The sequence below is a fragment of the Diabrotica virgifera genome, chromosome 1, assembly GCF_917563875.1.
Source record: "Diabrotica virgifera virgifera chromosome 1, PGI_DIABVI_V3a".
In the NCBI taxonomy this organism is placed as follows: Eukaryota; Metazoa; Arthropoda; class Insecta; order Coleoptera; family Chrysomelidae; genus Diabrotica; species Diabrotica virgifera.
The window spans coordinates 16,360,272-16,383,208 of record NC_065443.1 but is presented as its reverse complement, the minus strand read 5'-3'; the positions used below and the strand labels follow the sequence as shown (position 1 = coordinate 16,383,208).

Genomic DNA, 22,937 nt, shown 5'->3' with positions numbered 1-22,937 from the left:
TCTCCTGAAAAATTTCAAAATATGGATCTAGCAGGTTTTGATTCTATAGGCCTCAACTGTAACTTTATAAATTATTTTATTAGTTTTATAATGATATTTTTCTTTGTTATTGGCCATTTGCCCTTATTTGTTTTATATGTAATAATAATATTCCTGGAGACAGCGAAGATGGAATTGAAGGAGGAGTTCAAATGAGCGACGAAGAGGGCGAAGGTAACATCAGTACTTGTAGAACTAGATATAAACAGCGATGATGAATACAATTCAATGAATGAAGAAAACAGTAATAACAAGTAAGAGTAGACTCAACTGAAAGGCCTCACATAACTTACCAGCATCATGTAAATCGTTTAACCTGCCAGGCGTAGCGATAACGATATCAATACCCTTTTTGACGACATCGATTTGGCTTCGTCTATTACCTCCACCATAAACGCAAACTCTACAAATAAAATTTTAGTTAGGTACACATCGTGTCATTGTAGTCTCATAATCAGCCGAAGTTATCTTTAACGAAAAGTTATCCTGTAGTTAAGTTATAATCCTCGAATTGGTGTGATGTATCAAATTTAACTTAACTATTATTTCTTGACAGTTCTTGAGTTATCTGATATATTAACTGTCACTTTATAACGCGACGTTAAACCTAAAGGTATGAGATAACTTTGTAGTTATGTAAGGATACGTAAGATTAGGTTCATCTTTTGATTTGTTTTTAAAAAGAAATCAAGTGAATTTAGAAGCTAATAATTTAATAATTAAGAATAGAAGGGTAATACAATTTTAAAAATTATACAAAAATCAAATCGAGAGATGTAAGTTGAAATTTTATTTTAAGTGCCTACTGAGCTTTCTATCCAGAGTTGCCAGATAATATTTTATAAATCCCCTACTTAGAAACCGAAATTCCCTCAAATTGAAGCTCAAATACAGTAAACCAAAATTATACTACTTATCAACGAGGGCCCTGGAAATAATTAATAGTTCCTATCGTCTTCGATTATATGGGAGTATAATATACAGTTCTATGTATATTCGCAAATTTAATTTACCATGACCCCTTAAAATCGTCCATCATTTTCCGCCCCCAAAAAATCCCACTACAATTTCTACTTAGAAAAATTTCCCTAGACGTTTTCAAATTACCCCAAAATTGTGGGAAAATACACCAATCTGGCAACCCTGTTTCTATCTGCCTGTAAATAGTTATGGGCATCGTTATACCTGAGAGTAATCTTAACTTTAACTCAAACGTTAAAGATAACTTCGGTCATCCATCACACAGCTGATTATGTACTTATACAACACTTCATAATATGCATGTACATCATTCAAAAACTGCCGCGCCTGCCATGTAGATGGCGCCAGCAAATATTTAAAAAGTACCAAACCGCAATCTGTTAAAATTTTAACACAATTGGACAGTTAGTTTACAAAGAAATGGCTCAGGATGTGTTACTCAGAAACCGTGAATAACATCTGAAACACTTGAGGAGATAATATGAAGAGAAAAATAAATACTGCAACTAAATATTAGATGTGAAAGGGCGATGGCAACATATCAAGTACAGTAAACTAAAAGCGACAGAGCAGGTAATAGAAGAACAGGAGAAGCATCGAAACACAGAGTGGTTTGACGCTCAATGTAAATTGATTAGATGAAGTGTACAAGAAAAGTGTACCTACAGAAAAAAGAGAAAGAGATGAGCAATTAAAAAAAACAATACAGAACATTCTCTAGAGATGTGAGACAACTAACAAAATAATTAGTTTAAGAAATCAACTTCACACAACTGACCACAGAAAGAAACGAGATACTCTGGAACCGCAAGTTCTGGACCCTCAAATAGAGAAGCTAAGAGAACGAGTGTCAATTTTGCAGAATGTTTAATACATTTACATGAACAAGTCCAAGGTGCTTTGAACGAACTACAGGTTCAAAGCCAGTGTCAGCTTAAATAAAAAGAGAATGTAACCGAAGATGTAAGTCTCTGGAGAACTACAGTTAAACATGAAAAAGATAAGATCAGACTTCCCTGGAAAACCTTAAAAAGAGCCAAAAAGTCATACGAGAATGGCTTAAAAAGTGTAACAATATTGTATCTATGTTGGTACTTACGAAGTGATACCTCTATACTTGTATTTTTTTACTTCATTGTCAATCTGCAATGCCAACTCTCTCGTTGGAGCCATGACGAGCACAGCTGGTCCTGTTCTTTCATTGCGAGGCGTAATTTGTCCCTCAATATGGATTAGTGCGGGTAACAGGAATGCCAACGTTTTGCCTACAAGAAAAATTAGTAACAAATCATCATTATTATATATTTGTCTTTATCCCTATGCGGGGTCTGCTTCCCTAATTGCATTTCTCCATAAGTTTCTATCTTGGTTCATATCAATATTAAAACCCTTTACTGACATGTCCTGCCTATGTGTCTCCCCCAGGTCTTCTTTGGTCTTCCCCTTCTATTAATCCGCAGTTCAGCGATTCTTCGTGTTGGGTGATTAACGTCTCGACGTTGAACATGACCAAACCATCTTAACCTATCCTCCCTCATTTTGGCATCAATTGATGCCACCCCAAGTAACAATTATTAATACGTTCGATGTGTATATTTTTTAAGCATTTCTCCCAGAACCTGAAATAATTATTGTAATGTAATGTGACGTTCGCACTGGAAAGAGAAACCGAATGTCGCTGATGTACAGCCGGTTCCTAAAAAAACTGATACGACTCTTAGTAAGATTTGATCATGTTGAGCAGTGTATTTGATTGATCTGACATTATATTTATTATGACACACAAATAATAAAATAAACAAACAACAAACAACTGATTACATATTATATTAATTCATAAATTGTACTAATTATTAAGGTCTAAATGTTTATATTATTTTAAATCTATCTTAACTTTTATATTAACTATCTAAATGATAGTTTTTACATCAAATAGATCACATAATTATTGTAAACGTGGATTATACAACAAAACAAATTAATATTCAATTCAGCCCTGTAACTTATTAAAATAAATATTATAGAAGTTTTCAGGGACTTTCAGCCCTCGGTAATAATGTAGTCTTTCATTCTGAGTTTAAATTTTTCAAAAATATTTATTAGTTTTCTCAGGATTCGAAGAAAATGAATACAATTAAAATACATTGAGAATTTTGACATGCGTCACAATTTTGCATTAACTCAATGTAAAATTCTAAACTGTTAAATTCCAGCTTCCCTAATTATTTGACATCAAAAGACATTAGAAACTATTTGTAGAGGATTGAAATCTGTATTGAAAACAACTGTTAAAATTGGTCTACGTAATTAAACATATTCCAAAATTTTGTAAAAATGTAATACATTTCAGTTTTCAGCCCAAACTTAGGCCACACACAATGCAATAATGTTCACATTTTTGAACTGTCAATATTTTTATTTTATCATCTATTGTTTAAAAACAATACAGTTGATAAGATACTCTCAGTTGCGGAGAAAGTATTAATAATAAAGATTAATAATAAAATCTAATAACCGTGGAACAGAATAAGCTATCTGACAAATTTTAAGATTTGGCAGTGACATTGACAGTATGTAAATATTAAGTATTTATCCTTCAAAATACACTGCTCAATTTTCTACAAAATACGCTTCAAGAGTCGTATCAGTTTTTTTTGGAACCAGGTGTACATACGCATCGAACGTGTTAAAAACAAAAAAAAACAATTACTTTTAGATGTAAAGGTTTTTTAAACTAAAGGAAATCTAAGGCAGGCCGCACATCAAAGAAACATGAAACGTTAATCACGTTTCATGGAAATAAAACACTGCTAAATAAATAAACGTCCGGCCATTTATGAAACTCTCCGAAAATAAAAATGTTTTATGAGCATGAATCACACTCGTTTCATTGGTAGGCGGACTTCAAGATTTGTTTGGCCGTGTTTTATTTTCATGAAACGTGTTTTACGTTTCATGTTTCGTTGGTGTGCGGCTTGCCTAAGTGTGATATCAATCAATTTGTAAAAAAATTGGAAAGGCATCGGAAAAGAATGATAAATCAAGCTTACTCCTTATTGGCTAGGGGATATACTAGAAAGCGGTAAGTAGAGACCGACCGATTAATCGGCTTCGGCCAATATTTAAACCTTCGGACAAAATTCGGCTTCGGCCAAAACGAAGCCGAAGGTGGAATAATAAAATGCTCTGAGTATACTATACTATATAACTAATCTCTAAACAATATTCTTCGGCGAGCCTTTGATAATTTGAATAATATTTACACCCTATTTTATACCCTAATAAAACTAAAACGTTTTACAAACTTTCAGGTAGTAGGTAGGATATAAATTTTAACAATAGGCCAAGATGTCTCAAAGATCTTCATTTGAATATTAGGCAATCCAAACCACGTGACCTCTGGTTGGCACACAAACTAACAAAGAGGTTATGTTTGTATCTATTTTTCAATGATTTTTCATTGTTTATCGTCGTATTTTGTCTATTTTGGATTCATTTGGATTTCGTTTCCTGTTTTTGTGAACTTAATAAACTTTACCACAATGCAAACTGATTATTTAAGGAAATTATTATTGGAAATTCCAGATGTTGCGAGAAAGGTAGGCGAAACAATTTTTATTTACTGTTCATTTTGCCCCGATATTTTTCAATAATGATGAATTTTGCAAGCAATAACATTATTTCTTTTATTGTTTTAGATATTTATTGAAGCTGAAAATAATTGGGGATTTAGATCCATACGCAATTCAGTCAGAATTGGATTTTACAGTAAAGTGCAGTCCATCAAGTTACTAAGCAGCAGATGAAAGCATACAAAAGCCTTCAGGCACATAAATATTTTACAGCTGGATATGTTTTGAATGGAGTAAAAATTGTTAATGATTTCCTGATTTCCATATTATTGTTGGAAAGGTATGCCTTTATTTTATTTATTCACCATTAATAAATATAACAGTATTAGTGTCTTTTGGATAAATTGGTTCTAAATATTAGATTTACGCTCGGTTTCATAATCAGTTAATGTGGACTTTAAATTTTAAGTTGGTACCTTTATCAATGTAATTCATATGGATAAATGTCAACGTTAAAGTGAACTTTAGTTAATGTTCACTTTAAGTTGATTATGAAACCAGGCGTTATTTACGTTTATATATCTGTATGAAACCAGACATATCGTCCTCCTAATCTGTAAACTGCGAACTCCATAATTCTCTGAAAATGATTTATTACTGCCATCTATGTATTTGAATTACTGTCATGACTGTTCTAAAATTATATTATATGAATGTCTGATTTTAAATAAAATATTCTCAATCATTGTAAAGAACGCAAGTACTCTAATAAAAATAAATTTTTGTAGTTGAAGAATTTCCAAAAAAATAAAATATTTTTTTTAGGTGAAGCATTTCCAAAAATCTAATGCTAAACGACTAAATGCTTGGGTGGGGTGATAGCCAGCTCTGATGACATAGCAAATGCACATTGTATGCGTATGGCCGGTAATAGTGAAGTCTGCAGCCATATTGCAGCAATCCTATTTTTAGCTGAGTATGCCCAGGGCAAGACAGACGAAGAAGAACCCAATGCATGTATATATGTTACAGCTACATGGTTTGGAGATAGCAACATATGCATTCTCTGATGAAAAACTAATGAGTTTTGAAACTGTTCGGTCAGAGTGCTTGTTGCGCTCACTAAACGAACTGAAATATAAGATGGCTTTGGCATTGTGTTGCAGCGATATGAAAATGGTTATTAATTTTTAATTATAATGTACTTCTTCATCATGAGTAATTATGTATTGGTCTTTTAAATGTGTATTTATTTTTGTAATTAGTATCAACTTGTAATGATAATATACATTTATCGTTTAAGGTATGACTATGTTTTGACTCTAAAATAAATGTTTTAAAAATCGAATCCTGCCTCTTTCTGTTAGTAACTACCCATGGATATCACAAATTGTGCTTACTGATAGGTTTGTTCGTAGAACGATCAGCAACTCTTGCCAACCATCAGACACATGCGCATTCGTAGTCTATGAATGCTAACTATTAACTGCACAACGCTAACTGTTAACTGCTCATGCATCTGATGGTTGGCAGCAGTTGCTAATCGTTTGTGTCGTACTACGAACAAACCTATTAGGTCTGGATCCCGTGTACCAAAAAAATTGATTAATAGCAAGCTGAAAATTTGTTAATAGCTTAACGGTGTCCAGTTGGACAAACTTTGATGTATTGTGACACTGGAACAGGGGTAGTTTTAATTGTGAAACAGTTTGGAAAATCAATTTAGAACATCAGATTACAAAAACATCCGATATATTTTGTCGGACAGAACATCCAATTAATCTGTTATCCTTTCATTAAATTCTCATGCAAAAATCAGACTGCTATTACTAACCAACATGATTCCTGTAGTTTGACATGGTCTTCGTGTTCTACTCATTAAAATGCCCAGTTGGTGATTTTTTCACCAGTCTGGTTTTTTCATGAGAGTTTAATAAATTGGTAGCAAATCAATTGGAAGTTTTATCTGACAAATTACATAAACATTTTCGTAGTTTGACGTTCCAAATTTTTAACCTGTTGCACAGTTAAAACTTCCAGTGTTCCCGTACATCAAGGTTTATCGGACTAGACACCGTTAAGCTATTAATAAATTTTCAGCTTGCTATTAATCAACTTTTTTTTGGTACGCGGGATCCAGGTCTATATGGAATAAATAAATAACAAAACAAATTCCCTGTCAAAACAGGGAATACATGTTAAAATTTAGTATTAATAAAGTTCGTCATATTGGCCTAAAAATTAATGTCACTAGTTACGTTAGTGTCACATATAAATAATTGTAATAATATTAATAAAAACCATAATTCCTAGCATGAGTGCGTCCTGTTTTTTGATAATTTAGTTAGGCGAGGAAACATAAATGAGTTTCTAATAATAGGGCTTTTCATCGATTGTCATTTGTTTCGAGCTTCTGTTAGATGTTGTATAATCCATGTATAATATTACTATACACGGATTATACGACATATTATGACAGAAGCTCAAAACAAATGACTGTAAATGAAAAGCCCTATAGAGGGAACACGAAAAAAATTAACATTATCCGATCAGCTCGACTTCCACAGTTCACTACTATACAAGTTACAGGCATGTTTTCAGCACTTATAATCACCAAAAACGAAAAGTTTATAAAATAATCAATCTAATGAATGTCTTTAAATACTATATTAAGCTCAAAATCACGACAAAAACAAATTAAAATTAACATTATTCTGATCAGTTGGACTTCCACAGTTCACTACTATACAAGTCACAGACATGTTGTCAGCACTCAAAATCACCAAAAACGTAAAGTTTATAAAATAATTAATCTAATGAATGTCTTTAAATACTATACGCTGTGAGCTTCGCTGGTGTCGCTCCTGGCGGATTACTAATCAACTTTCACTGGTAATTTTTAAATTTATTATTTAATTGTTATCGCTTAATATTTACAACGCAAAAAAGTAATTAAATTATAATCGATTTTTTTAAGATTTTGCTAATCATTTTGACGTTCTATTGATAAAATATGAATTTCTTACTTCGGATACTTTCACAATTATCGTGTAGATGGCGGTAAGATTAATATATTAATTTATAATTAGATATATTACGGAACATTAAAAAAACTTAAATTCAGTATTTAAAACGTAAGTATATTTAAGGTAAAAATATATACCACAGCTTTGACCAACTAATATTGTTTATAATTAATGTTTTTAATTTTAATTTTAAATTAATCACTTTGACATTTATGTCAAATTTCCGGTAAACGTTTACAAACTTGTCACTACTGGCGTTCGCGAATTTGTAAATATCCCCTCTACGTACGAGCTCACAGCGTATATTAAGCTCAAAATCACGACAAAAAACAAATTAAAATTAACATTATTCTGATCAGTTGGACTTGCACAGTTCACTATTATACAAGTGACAGGCATGTTGTCAGCACTCAAAATCACCAAAAACGTAAAGTTTATAAAATAATTAATCTAATGAATGTCTTTAAATACTATACTACCTCAAAATCACGACAAAAAACAAATAAGAAAAATCAATAATTACATTGAGTTTAGGTTAAGAACAGTTTTGTGTGCCAACCAAAGATCACGTGGTTTATCTTTGACAGGTCGATGGATTGCCTAATTTCTCACATAGTAAAATTCTGAGAAACTATAATAATTTTATTGTATTTGTTAAAACTCAAGATTACTGGTGTTTTGACTACCTAAATAGTAATGGCAAAACATCGACCATCGACTATCCCTACTATGAATGCAAATATTTAGTCACCTTCGGCTTCGGCCGAAGGTATCCACAGGCCGAACTTCGGCATCGGCTTCGGCTTCGGCCAAAAAAAAACACATTCGGTCGGTCTCTAGCGGTAAGAAACCACTACACATGACGAAAGAGTGTTAGAAAAATCCAAAAGTATCGAATAAACGATGACAAACTTTTGACACAATGTTATAAATAAACGACGAATAGAAATTAAAAAATCGTCGAGAGAGAAACAGGTAAAAATGGGTGAAGCATTGATAGAGATTAATAAAACAAAAGACTAAGCTTTTCAACCTAATAAAAATATTTTTAAAAGATTTTTAATTGAAAAACTTATTAGTCCATTTCCCTGGTGACACCTCCAAGGCTTCTACAATATGCAAGCCAAATGGATGCTGCAGTGAAGGCAAAAGGGAAGGAATTCTACACTATGCAATTCATAACCCCCGTCTGCAGCATGGTAAAGTTCCAACGGAAAATGGACCTAGTTACTCTATAGGAGTAATACTAATATAAAAAAAAAAATTATTTTTATATTAGTATTACTCCTATAGAGTAACTAGGTTCATTTTCCGTTGGAACTTTACCAAGCTGCAGACGGGGGTTGTGAATTGCATAGTGTAGAATTCCTTCCCTTTTGTCTTCACTGCAGCATCCATTTGGCTTGCATATTGTAGAAGCCTTGGAGGTGTCACCAGGGAAATGGACTAATAAGTTTTTCAATTAAAAATCTTTTAAAAATATTTTTATTTTACAAATATTTTTATTAGGTTGAAAAACTTAGTCTTTCATTTAGCAGATGCCGCTACGCACCTACTACCTTCACGTCAGTTGCAATGGGGGACTAAAATGTCGAAAAATTTTTACCAGGATTAGAGAAAGCAGCCTATGCATTTTCAGAAGAGCCTCTAACAAGAGGTGAAATCGTCGATAAGAGTGCTGGCTGCACTCTCTAATCGAAGTAAAAATTAAGTCGGTTTTTGGCTTCGTATTGCAACTGAATAAAAACGGTATACATTTTTATTATTAATAAAACAGTTAAGATTTTTAACGGGTCATTTGACACACTAATTTGTTGATTGGCAGATTGACACCTCTATGGAAGGTTGTCACTGCATCTTTTGTGCGGTCGACCGATACTTCTACCGATTGGTGATTGCTATTTTGACCACAGATGTCTCCCCCATTCTGCTTATGTGGTTATTCATTCTTTTTTTCTATTTAGTGTCCATTCGTTTATACATTGTACGTTAGTTTCTTTTAATGTCTTCACTACTCTTTCGCTCAGCTTATTTCCTGTAATTTTTTCAGGACTATCATCTCTGCCGTTTCCAGTAGTCTTTGTATCGTATCAGTCTTACACTTGCTTTATAAATTCACCTCATCTCAGTGTTAATATGTCGGTTTCGCCATATAGTGTTATCACGCATCCTGATAGTCTATTTGCTCTTTGTACATGATTTCTCACTTCTTTGTCCAGGTTTCCATAGCTGGACAATGTAATGCAATGTATTTTATTTCCATTACTGACTTGTTCAATAATGATGCCATCAATTTCTATTTTATCCCATCTGATGTCAAGAAATAGTTGCTGTATGTACCGGGTGTCCCAATAAGAATGGCTCTCGGCCATATCTCAGGAACCGTTTATTGTACAGCTTTGAGAAAAAAATATTTATAACAAAAGTTGCCTCGGCAAAAGCCTGGAAATTATTTTCATAATTGTAGGTCCATCGCTAGAGGGCGTAATTGAATATCAAAAATTAAAAAATCAAAATTCTACAAAATTTACCTAATGAAAGGGCACTGGAAATCCAATCATCGTATTCTTCATAAAATTCTGCGCATATTTGATTTCACAAGTTTAAGTTCTACCTTTTCAAATAAGAGGTGGGGGTGAGTGGGAACCTTCTTATGAAAAATGGCTGTAAGTCCGGTTCTGCTAAATCGAATTTTGCATACTTGGCCTTGTCGAAAACAGCTCTTTTTCGTCAATGTAAGTGTCTTATTTTCTAAGTAGCCTGATAAGTAATATGCAAGCTGGAGGCGTTATTTAATTATTTTCAGAAATCTAGTTTTCTTTGGAAAATATTAAATACAAGTATGCATTTTAAATCCTGTATTACAAAATTGGACCAAATTAGCAACATAATACCGAAAACCGCGTATCGATACATTTTTTCTATTTTGAGATATCTTAAGAAATGTGTAAATTTTAAACATAACTGTTACTGTCACCGGTAAACCAGGTTAAGAAAAGGCGAGGTGCTATGGAAAAAATAAACATTTTCCAGATGTAATCGTACATAATTAATTAAAACAACAATAAGACAAACAACACTATAAAATATAACAAAGATATAAAAGCAACTACTTACTTAGTCTTAGTGGCTGCCTAAATGTTCAAATTATTGCCCATCATTTTCGATGCAGGCATTTACTCTTTCAAGAGTAGATTGAATAGCAACAGATTTAACTGTTTTAGACTTTTATTGGTGGGGACGGATTAAAGACCTTGTTTTTGCCGCTAGGCCCACTACTCGAGAAAACATGATCTAGAATCTAGAGAATACGAAATTCCATTCAAAGCATTGTGAAAACAGAAATTGAGACTGCTGTTCAATCAACTCTTGAAAGAGTAAATGCTTGCATCGAAAATGATGGGCAACAGTTTGAACATTTAGGTCGTCAGTAAGTAAGTAGTTGCTTTTATTTCTTTGTTTTATTTTATAGCGTTGTTTGTCTTATTGTTGTTTTAATTAATTATATACGTTTACATCTGGAAAATGTTTCTTTGTTTTTTCCATAGCACACTAATTTTCCTTAACTTCGTTTACCGGTGACATTAACAGTTGTTTAAAATTTACACATTTCTTAAGATATCTCGAGATAGAAAAAAGGTATCGACATGGCGTTTTCGGTATTATGTTGCTAGTTTGGTCTAATTTTGTAATACAGGATTAAAAATGAATACTTGTATTTAATATTCTGCAAATAAAACTAGATTTCCGAGAATAATTAAATAACGCCTACTAGCTGGCATATTACTTATTACGCTATTTCGAAAATAAGACTTTTACATTGACGAAAAAGAGCTATTTTCAACAAGACCAAGTATGCAAAATTCGATTTAGCAGAACCGGACTTACAAGCCATTTTTTTATAAGAAGGTTCCCACCCACCCCACCTCTTATTTGCAAAGGTAGACTTAAACTTGTGAAATGAAATATGCGCAGAATTTCATGAAGAATAGATGATTGGATTTTCAGTGCCCCTTCATTAGGTAAATTTTGTAAAATTTTGATTTCTTAATTTTTGATATTCAATTACGCCCTCTAGAGGTGGACCTACAATTATGAAAATAATTTCCAGGCTTTTCCCAAGGCAACTTTTGTCATAAATATTTTTTTCTCAAAGCTGTACTATAAACGGTTGAGATAATGGCCGAGAACCATTCTTATTGGGACACCCGGTACAAGAGCATAGCGTTAGTTCTGTATAATCTGACACCAGGGCCTCGATTTTTGACCCTTCGCTTCGATATCGAACGTATTCGCTTCGTATACTAAACAGATACGAAGCGAATACGTTCGATAACGAAGCGAAGGGTCAAAAATCGAGGCCCAGGTGCGTTACCAGTCACGACAAGCTCGAGTAGACTTACTGATTACGCTCGTAACCCATAGAGGGCTCTAAAACATTTTTACGTGAAGTTACAAATGAAGATGGTATACTTTTCGAGCAAACCTCATATTGCAATATTGCAAGATATAAACACATGAAGAAATATAACTAGAGAAACAGCCCACACATAGAAATAGAAATAAAGATATTTTTGATGATAAGGATAAAGGGTACATACCTGTTCCAGTTTGAGCGATTCCTATAAGATCTTCGCCACTCAGAAGTACAGGCCAAGCTTGACACTGAATTGGCGAAGGCTGTGTAAATCCGGCTTCTTTTATCAGTTCCAATATATCTGGATATTGATGAAACGCAAAATAAAACGATGTACACGGTTTTGGCACCGGTAGACTCGTTTCAGTTTGAAACACACGACTGACCATAGTATTGTTGCTATTGAGACGAAACTCGTCAACCTCCTTCTGCGACATTTTTGTTATTTGAGGGTGTTCTTTGTAAAATTCTTTTACGGTTGGAGGGTACTTTTCCCATTCCGCCTTTTCTGCTTCTTCGCATTGTTTGAGAAAAGTGTCTAGATCCATTTCTTGTTTAGGTTCTTCTCTTGGTTGATTATTCTGCTCATAATTTGATTTTCTTTCCGTTGTTAATTCCATTATTAACTCTTTGGCCTTTTGAATCGCAGCTGCATCTCCAGAAATTTTTATCTCGGTTTCCTCACCAAAGGAATTTTTATCGATGTTTATTCGAGCACCAGACTCTTCCTGTAGTGATGCAATTTTTGACCCTTGTCGACCTACGAAAAACACAATGTATTGTAATCATCAACTTGTATGCGTCCACTGCTGGACATGTAATATACTAATACAAAAACCTGAATTGGCAGAATTATAAACATAAATGCACCCACAAAAAATATACAAAGAATGATAAAATTGAATTATATGAAATATTACCCAGAAATGACTTAGTACTAATGATTGGAGACTTCAATACATAAGTAGACACAGAAAACCCAAATAAGGAAATAAGAGAAACACAACTCTTCATGATACACTCACTATAATCTACTCTTCAAAATAAATAGTAGCACATGCAGATGATATAGTTCTTATGGAAAGAAACATAAGGAAATATTAAAAGAAGCATTTTTCAAATGATGAAAGGGTTGCCAATGCGAGTCCATTATACAATTGGATATAGTAATTGAGTCAATACTCGCAATCTTAAGTTTGTATTTTTATTAGTTGTTATATAATCATGGGACAACCGGCATGGGCGCCCGCAGAGAGGGGCCAGGGGGGGCCGTGGCCCCCCCTGAGATTTTACTATTTTGTATATTTTTCTGTACTCAAACCTAAAAAGTTAATACCTTTACGTTGACATAAAAGGTATATTATACAAGTATATAAACCAAAAACAAAATTATGGAGATAATATTATATTAAACTTAGACCATGGTCTAAGATATTAAATATAATACGTCGAATACCTACGAACCTACGCGCCTTTTGAATGCAACCGGCAACGTCGTAGCACAAGCACAATCACATGGTGGTGGTGGTGATGGTGATAGATAATCCGGCCACGCACCACCATTCTACCTGTTTTCGTCAAGCCGCTCAGAGTTCACAGCCGTTGTTTATTTTCTTTGCGTTGAGATTCGCAGTGTATTTTATTTTATTATTATCGTGTTAGCCTTACGGGCGGTTTCCGGTTTCTATCATTTAATACAAACACAATCCTTATCAGGTAATTTGATTTATTAACATTTTCCTTAAACTGCATGACTATAGTTTTGCTGGTTTATTCTTTAGAAAAAAATGGACATTCGAACATTCTTTAAAAGAAAAACAACCGCCCTCGAGGAAGTTACCGATTCCAAAAAGAATAAGGCTTCAACTCGTAGCCCTATCCCTAGCACAAGTAGTGACATAGCACGCGAAGAAGAAGGGGAACATGAACATGCAGTAAAGGAAGCAGAGCCTAGCACTTCTTCGAATAGAAATACTTTAGCGGAGAGAGCAGATCAGCCTGATGTACAAGAAACCATTGCCCGAATATTTCCAGACGGTCAATCAGAAGACATTGGAAATTTTGTAAATTCCTCGTCGATTCAAGATAAACAAAAATACCAATACGATATATTAAGAAGTCCGTATACGCCGTCCCCTACCTATGATTTTAAGCAAGATGTTGATCCAAATAAACGGCCGTTTGTACACAAATGGCTTCAACCAAATGACAGGTTGGTTTATTCCAAAGTTATTAAAGGTGTCCTTTGAAAGTATTGTGTGGTTTTCCCACCTGTTGTGACACACGGTAGTACCTTAGGCGCATTTATAACAAGGCCATTTATAAAATACAGGGATTTCCACACGCAGGCCAAGAACCATTCTAATTCTGCCTGGCATAAAGATTCAATTATCCGTTCCAAAAATTTTATTGATGTGATGTCCAATAAAAAACTAGATATATTGTCTCTGATTGATGAGGGAAAGCAAATAAATGTAGCGGAAGATAGAAAAAAAATTCTTCCAATTATAAAAACAATAGTTTTTTGTGGAACTCATGATATGCCTTTAAGAGAAAGCAGCAAAAATTCTGGAAATTTTTTGGATCTCTTAAAATTCAGGATAGACGCTGGTGATACAACTTTAGAGAATCACTTGTTGAACGCAGGTGGTAACTCTAAATACACTTCTCACAGGATCCAAAATGAAATAATTTCATTGGCAGGACATGTAATATTAAAAAATATTGTCGAAGAAGCAAATTCTTCCAAATATTTTAGTGTTATGGCTGATGAGACTGCGGACATTTCGGGACATGAACAGTTATCTGTTGGTATACGGTATGTATACAAAGAAAATGAAAATTTTACGGTGAAAGAAGAGTTTCTTGGTTTTGTGAAATTAGATAAACTAAACGCTGATATAGCTTATTCTATTTTGGAGTTTTTGGAAACATCAGGTTTAAACATGGACAAACTTGTAGGGCAGGGCTATGATGGATGCTCAACAATGGCTGGTGAAATTCACGGGGTTCAGAAGATAGTACAAGATAAGTATAAAAAAAGCATTCTATTTTCATTGTGCCTCCCATAGGTTAAATTTAGTCATAAACGACATTAGTAAAATAGTTGAAATTCGAAATACCATAGGTACTGTTAAAGACGTAATAGTATTTTTTAGAGAGAGTACTCTAAGAAGAAACCTAATTCCCAATATACCTTTGTTTTGTGAAACTCGTTGGTCAGCTAAATATAAATCTTTGCGGATTTTTGCTGAAAATTTTAAAATAATATTTAAAACACTTTTTGTTATAAAAACTGGGCAAATTTTAATGAACTCTTCTACTACAAAAAGAGCAGCTCAGTTATGGGCTGCCTTAAATTCCTTTACGTTTGTTATTTGTCTAGTTGTGGCAAGTAAATATTCAAATATTTTAGAGCCCATTGCAAATACGCTACAAGGTATTTCAATTAATTTTGTAGATGTTCATCACGACATAAATTTAATTACCAGGACTTGTGAAAAACAGCGCTCAGAGGTTGATTCAAATTTTGCAGACATTTTTTCCTATGCATTATCTATCTGTGAGACCCTCAACATAGAAGTGGGAAAACCACGAATTTGCGGTCAACAAATTCATAGATCTAACTATGAATCTGATTCAGCAGAAGATTATTTTAGAAAATCTATATTTATACCATATTTAGATCATCTGATTCTTGCCTTAAAAACAAGATTTTCTAAAGAACATGAAGTCGCCTTCTCTTTGTTTAATATTTTACCAAAAAATATAAAATCTTTAGATGTTAAATCTTTCGCAATTAAGGTAGGAAATCTATACAACATTGAGAATTTGGAAAGCGAATTAAATATTTGGAGAGAGTATTTATCTCAATCTCAAATAGCTGAGAACATAACCATTGAAGATCTTATTCAGCACTGTAAATTTTTTCCTGCTATCAAAGATAGCTGCATTCTTCTACTTACTTTGCCGTGTACTACCTGCACAATTGAACGGAGTTTTAGCACCTTACGCAGGATTAAAACGTGGATAAGAGCTACAATGGGACAAGATAGACTTGTTGGGCTAGCATTGTTGAGTATCCATCGAAATCGTCTATTAAATATTTCCAATTTTTCCACTAAAATACTAGACGAATTTTGTCAAAATAACAGAAGACTGGTTTCTAGTTAAGAATAAAATTGCATGCTATTTTGTATTACTTTTAGGTATTACTTTTATTACCTTTTAGCATTAATAACATTTATTATAATATTTTGTTTTGTATTTTTTAAGAGTTGCTTTCGTGGTTTTGTTATTTGTTCCTAAAAGAAGTTGCAATATTTTGTTTTCTTAACGTTTTAAAAATATAAGTATTACATACAACAGTTTTTTATTTTGCCCCCCCTGAAAAAAAATCCTGCGGGCGCCCATGACAACCGGTTTCGAGTCTTACAATATATGACTCATCATCAGGCCCAGTACAAAAAGTCTTCTCAATACAAACTACAAGCTAAAAACACAAAACGAGAGACATGTACATATACATATATAAAACATAAAAAACAACTTTGTCTTGGTTTTAATCACACACAATAAAGCCAAACAACTGTATAGTATTGAACTCAATAGTCTATAGCATGTAAAAATGAGACATTTTGTCATTGGGAGCGACCAATCTGATGAGAATTGCTTGGTATATAATTTAATATATACTACCATCAATCCTTAACTAGTTAAGGGTTGATGGAGTCCTGACAAGATGGTATGCGATCAAACGACATAATATAAAGTTATTAGTAATCAATATTAGTCAACTCTTCTTATGGGGCTGGTGACTTCCAGGTACATCTTTAGCTGTGGAACTGTTTCAATGGCTGTTATGTAAGTACATACCGATTACTAATAACTTTATAATATGTCGTTTGATCGCATACCCTCTTGTCAGGACTCCATCAACCCTTAACTAGTTAAGGATTGATGGTAGTATATATTAAATTATATACCAAGCAATTTTCATCAGATTGGTCGCTCCCAATGACAAAATGTCTCATTTTTTACATGCTATAGACTGATGAGTTCAGTTGTTTGGCTTTATTGTGTGTGATTAAAACCAAAACAAAGTTGTTTTTTATGTTTTATATATGTATATGTACATGTCTCTCGTTTTGTGTTTTTAGCTTGTAGTTTGTTTTGAGAAGACTTTTTGTACTGGGCCTGATGATGAGTCATATATTGTAAGACTCGAAACCGGTTGCCCCAGGATTATATTATAACAACTAATAAAATACAAACTTAAGATTGCGAGTATTGACTCAATTACTATATCCAATTGTATTAAAAGAAGCATTAACAATCCTGGCGCACATAAAAGAGGTCTCGAAATGAACTAAGGAAAAACAAAACATCCAATCTGCTCTAGAAGAGAAGAATACGATAAGAGAAATCAAGACAGAACACTACACTTTTGAAAGAGCAACAATTTAAAAACTTAGGATTCAATGGCAAAAATAAGAGAAGTGAAGAAGTAACAAGGCAAATACTAGCAGACCACAAATTATACTGGAGACAGCATAGCCAAATGAAGGATAGAAATTTATCCAGAAATAAAAAATGAAAATATATAGAGTTGTAATCAGACCAATAGTTACATACGCAGCTGAAGCAATGTGAGTCACAGATAAACATGAAGAAAGTTTAAAAATATTCAAAAAGGATAATCCTCAGAAGAATTATGGGATATATAAAAATGAAAAACGGAGAAATGAGAAGAGTGAACCATGGTTTAAGAGGTATAATTAAGGGAGAAGGTACAGTTAGTTGTATTAAAGCGCAAATACTGATATTGCTGAGACAGATAGAGAGACGGAAAAACTACCTACTATGAGTGGTGACTAAGGTCACCAAATGGAAGCCGGTAACTGAAAGACCAAGGGGAAGACCTAGAGAGAGATGAGACGGTCAGGTCATGAGAGATATCAAAATCCTGAAAGTGAGAACTGGAGGGAACTATGCACAGATTGAAATGAGTGGAAGAAAATTGTAAGGAAAGCCTAGCCCCTAAGAAAAATTATAAATATGAATTACATGTACACCCATATACGACCGCTCTTTATACGGCGTTTCGCTATAACGGCGCTCTTCAATTAAGGCACGTTTTCGATTTACGGCCTAAAATGTTTCGCTATAACGGCCAAAAATATTTTTTTCGATGTCGATACATCTGCATTATGGAAAATTATATTGACTCGATTAGGAAAAAAAATGGAAAAACTATTGGTTATAGGGATTGAGGACAATAACAAACAGAGAATGCTAATAAGTCAAATAACTCTCCATGAAAAACCAAGTATTTTCGAAAATTTTAAATGGAATGGAAATACCGACTGATGAATCTGTTGAAGATGTCACATTTCAAGCAAGCTGAGGATGGTTTGAAGATTAAAAATGGTTTAATTTGCATAATATGAAAATAAAAGAGGAAACAGCTAGCACTGATGAGACCGCAAGGAACTTAAAGGGAATTGTTAAAAGAGGTGGTTATAAACCTGAACAAGTGTTTAACGTAGACGAAACAGGGCTTTATTGAAAGCGAATGCCTGATCGCATGTACATTTCATAAACCGAAAAATCTGCGCCTGGTTGTAAGATGTCTAAAGAACGATTAACATTGCTACTTAATACAAATGCCACGGGTAATTTTATGCTAAAACCACTTTTAATATATATTTGTCAGAAAATCCAAGGCCTAGAGTCTAGAGGACTCAATAAAAATCAATTACCCGTCATATGGAGATCCAGCAAGAAAGCTTGGATGACTAAGGCTATTTTTGAGGATTGGTTCAAAAATCACTTTTGTAGAGAAGTGAACAAATAATATTCGCGAGACATTAACAAGCAACAAGGCTTTGTCAATTTTGGATAATGCACCAGAGCAGGGCATCCTACTAAATTATCCGAACTATCTGAAGATGTTAATCTTTCTATTAAAGACATTCAAAAAATATGTATGTATACTTACATACACATATTTTATGTAACATTTGTGTATTTGTATTTATGTATTTGTATGTATTTTTGATTTACATAAAATAAAATGTCTTTTGAATGATAATCCATGTTACATATTTTAAAAAATTTAGAACCGATCCTATTGAATTTGTATGAGTTTGTATTAGAATACTTGTATGGGTGTAATTATTCAGGGGAAAATAGAGGGGAAATAATTTCAGCCAGAGGTATGGAATTAGCCCCACGATATTAGTTAGGTCTGCTGCGGACAAAGTAAAGAGTATGCAACTGGTCATCAATGTTCTTGGAGCACAAGGCATTTAAAGATGAACAAGATATATTATGAGGGAGAATACCACTAGCTTTAACAAAGACAGGAGATAATATATTTAAAGGTAATCCAGTGATAGTGAAATTGGAGCCACAAAGATCTGAGCTTATAAAATTATATTTGGTAATAAAACTCCATTAATATTAAATCAACCACAAAGACATAAGTCAGAAATATAAAAGTATATGGATTGGGAAAAATCAACTGCAGATAATACACTCTGGGCCTTAAAAATGGGTTATTTTTGATGTCTGATGTCTGAAAAACAGGTAAATTTTCATTGTATACCGGGTGTACGAATCAAACTGTGTTTTTTCTTAAAGTTTGCATCACCGTGTGGAATATTCTAGCATTTGTAGAATACTGAAATTAAAACCTAACTATAGCCTCATACTTTCTCAACATTTTGTTGTTTGATTGATTCGCTTATGTTGAATAATAAAAAAGTTAGGTTCTTTAACAACTAGAAATGTTTTTTATCAATACGTGTTGTTTAAATGTTTTTAAAAAATTTTGGCAAAGTTTAAGGGGTAATTCTGTATGAAAAAATAATGACAGTTTGCTTTATAAACATATGTCCGCAAATGCTTCGTTTCTGAGATAGGGGGTGTTGAAATTTTTCTGACAAACTGACGATTTATTTATTGCTTTAACCTTCCGATGACCAACCTTTTTTTGTTACACGGATGACCAAGGGAGGGAAAAATGACCCCAGGTCAAAAATGACAATTAACAAAAAAATAAAGCTTTTTAATTTTTTTTTTAATTTTTTTTTATGGCATGGACTTAATGTCATTCAGCCAGTCACAACATGAGTATTAGTGTCATGTGTAGTGTGTATGTTGAGTAAGTGTCTTGTTACTTTGCAAAGTCGACGTCATTAGCGTAAAACTACTTGGAATTACACATAATAGACGCTATTTTACTAAACATTAACTTCAGAATATATTTTTTATTCGTAAAATATAGGGAATTTTTTTTATTTCAAAATATGAGGATATCTAGAATGATATTAAAGTCAAATAAAAAAATAATGAGTTAAAAATTGAAAATACTTTTGAATTTATTAAAGAAAAACATACGCTGGGGTCACTTTTTCCCCCGCTTGGTCATCCGAAGGTTAAAACCGGTTGAGATATGCAAATGCAATTTGGTGGGTTTTAGACGTAGTTATTGCATATATTTAGACATACAATTAAGAATTTAATATTCACCATTGGCGCGCATACGGGTAATATGAGCCATCATATTACTCGTATGTGCGCCAATGGTGAATCTTAAATGCTTAATTGTATGCCAAAAAATGTGCAATACCTATGTATTAAAACCCACCAAATTTCATGTGCATCTCTCAACTGGTTCTAAAGTAATAAATAAATCGTCAGTTTGTCAGAAAAATTCTAACACCCCCTATCTCGGAAACGAAGCATTTGCGGACATAAGTTTATAAAGGAAACTGTCATTATTTTTTCATGCAGAATTACCCCTTAAACTTTGCCAAAAATTTTTAAAAACACCCTGTATTGATAAAAAACGTCTAGTTTTTAAAGCACCTAACTTTTTTATTATCCAACATAAGCGAATAAATCAAACAACAAAATGTTGAGTAAGCATGAGACTATAGTTAGGTTTTAATTTCAGTATTCTACAAATGCTAGAATATTCCACAGGGTGATGCAAACTTTAAGGAAAAAACATAGTTTGATTCGTACACTCGGTATACAATGAAAATTTACCTGTTTAGCAACAGTATTATTATAACGATATTGTCAAGGAATAAGGCTATAACATATTAAAAAAAATCACAAATCGGACAACAGGTTCAGCAGATATAAGACATCAAAAATGTCCCATTTTTAAGGTGGCCGGTTAATTTTGGCCCAGAGTGTACATTAAGCTCTAGTAAACATTCTTCAATAAAATGTATGTACATCTCACATACTCTAAATTTACCAGTGGAAATGACATAATTATGTGCAGTATCATAGTCAGTGTCTTGGACAGCATGAGGACAGATTATACTTTTTGGCATGCATATACTACCAGCACTGTTAGAACCTTTGAACTACTCTTTTTTAAATATCAATAAAAATTGTAACACTCTGAAATAAGAACAACTTACCTATTATTCTTCCTACATATTTCGATTCAACAGTTAAACTTTCAGAGTTTTCATCAGATCTCCTTTCCCTTCCTTCCCTATCAGGTTTTCTGTCTCTTCCATCCCTATCAGGCCTCCTTTCCCTTCCATCCCTCTGTCTCCAATTAGTATTTTGCTCTCTGGAATTACCCCTTCTGAAATTTTGTTGAGGGCGGTCCTGATTCCAACCATTTGCATTATATTGCGTATTTGTGTTATATTGGAAAGCTGGATTTGCGGGTTGCTCATAAGGATCGGGATTGTCGTCCCAGCAGTCATCCATGTTTTATCTTTTTCTAACATAATTAATTATAAGTAATTTATCCTAAAAGCTATATATTAAAAATGACACTATAAGTGCACATTTGTGATCAAATAAAGAATTTCAAAAATATAAATTAAATAATTATTAATTATTCAATTAACTTGATATAAACAACATACGGTAAAACTCCTAATTTTTAATCACATCACCACAGCTAGTTACGAGATTTTTACAATTATTCTTATGCCAAATTCTATAATAAAGAACCTCTTAATACCGAAATCCTTTGAACATCGGTTACAGTCTTTTTTAACAAGGATATTTAGATAAAGTCTAGATAGTTTAGAAGAAGCTACTATTAAGAGTTGTAAGATTTAAGTATTTAGGATCAATGATAAGCTGAGATGGTATTGGGACCGTGCAAGTTCGGCAAAGCAACACATATTTCTATGCTCTGCAACTTTATTCGCACCTTCAATTATATTGGCCAATTATATTAGTCCTGGTTACTGGATAATTGTCAAGGCCATAGTCCAAAAAAATAATAAGAAGAAAAAATAAGATTCAGGTTATGTTATTAAAACGTAAACAATTGTATGTAGTAAATAAAATTAGTTATTAAAATGCAGTACTGCAAGCAAAATACAATTAATTAAATTTAGCTTTATATAATAATTGCATATCATATCAATATTGTGGAGCAACATATAATTTTTCTTAATGTTGTTCTGAAGCTATTTTCTTGTGGCATTTTTATAATCAATTATATTCAAATGGGAAATAAGCCACAATTTTACCTAAAAATGATTTTATTAACGTTTCGACGCCCAATTGTATAATAACGATATAAATGAGTCAGATTAAATAAATTATTAGAAGAATTTTTTACTAAGCAAGAACATTTTTGTTTATTTAGTATTATTTTGTATTTTGACAACGACACCCGACTTGGGCGTCGAAACGTTAATAAAATCATTTTTAGGTAAAATTGTGGCTTATTTCCCATTTGAATATAATTTTTCTTCTTAGATGACAGTAGATATGACAGTGTCAATTTGACAATTTCAATTGACCATATGAATTATTTAAGAAAGTGATGAGTGAGGTTATGTTGAATGGGTTGTTGTTTATTTTTGCTCCATGTTAATTTTGAGTTTTAGTTAAATAAAATGAACC

The 22,937-nt window shown here is 33.0% G+C and overlaps 1 protein-coding gene across 3 annotated transcripts in view; it reads right to left on the bottom strand.

The window, feature by feature from the left end:
- LOC114334249 (probable ATP-dependent RNA helicase DDX43) overlaps window positions 1–22,937 on the bottom strand; it is a 48,255-nt gene that overhangs the window by 15,367 nt on the left and 9,951 nt on the right. For 2 of the 3 annotated variants that reach the window (XM_050654890.1, XM_050654906.1), the window contains exons 2-5: window positions 21,479–21,792; window positions 12,220–12,795; window positions 2,120–2,285; window positions 333–442 (exon numbers count right to left, since the gene is read on the bottom strand). In XM_050654890.1, coding sequence (XP_050510847.1) covers window positions 333–442; window positions 2,120–2,285; window positions 12,220–12,795; window positions 21,479–21,779 — 1,153 coding nt within the window. In that variant the 5' untranslated portion in view covers window positions 21,780–21,792. Of the gene's footprint in view, window positions 1–332; window positions 443–2,119; window positions 2,286–12,219; window positions 12,796–21,478; window positions 21,829–22,937 lie in introns of all 3 variants that reach the window. The other variant, XM_050654899.1, reaches the window with a different exon arrangement.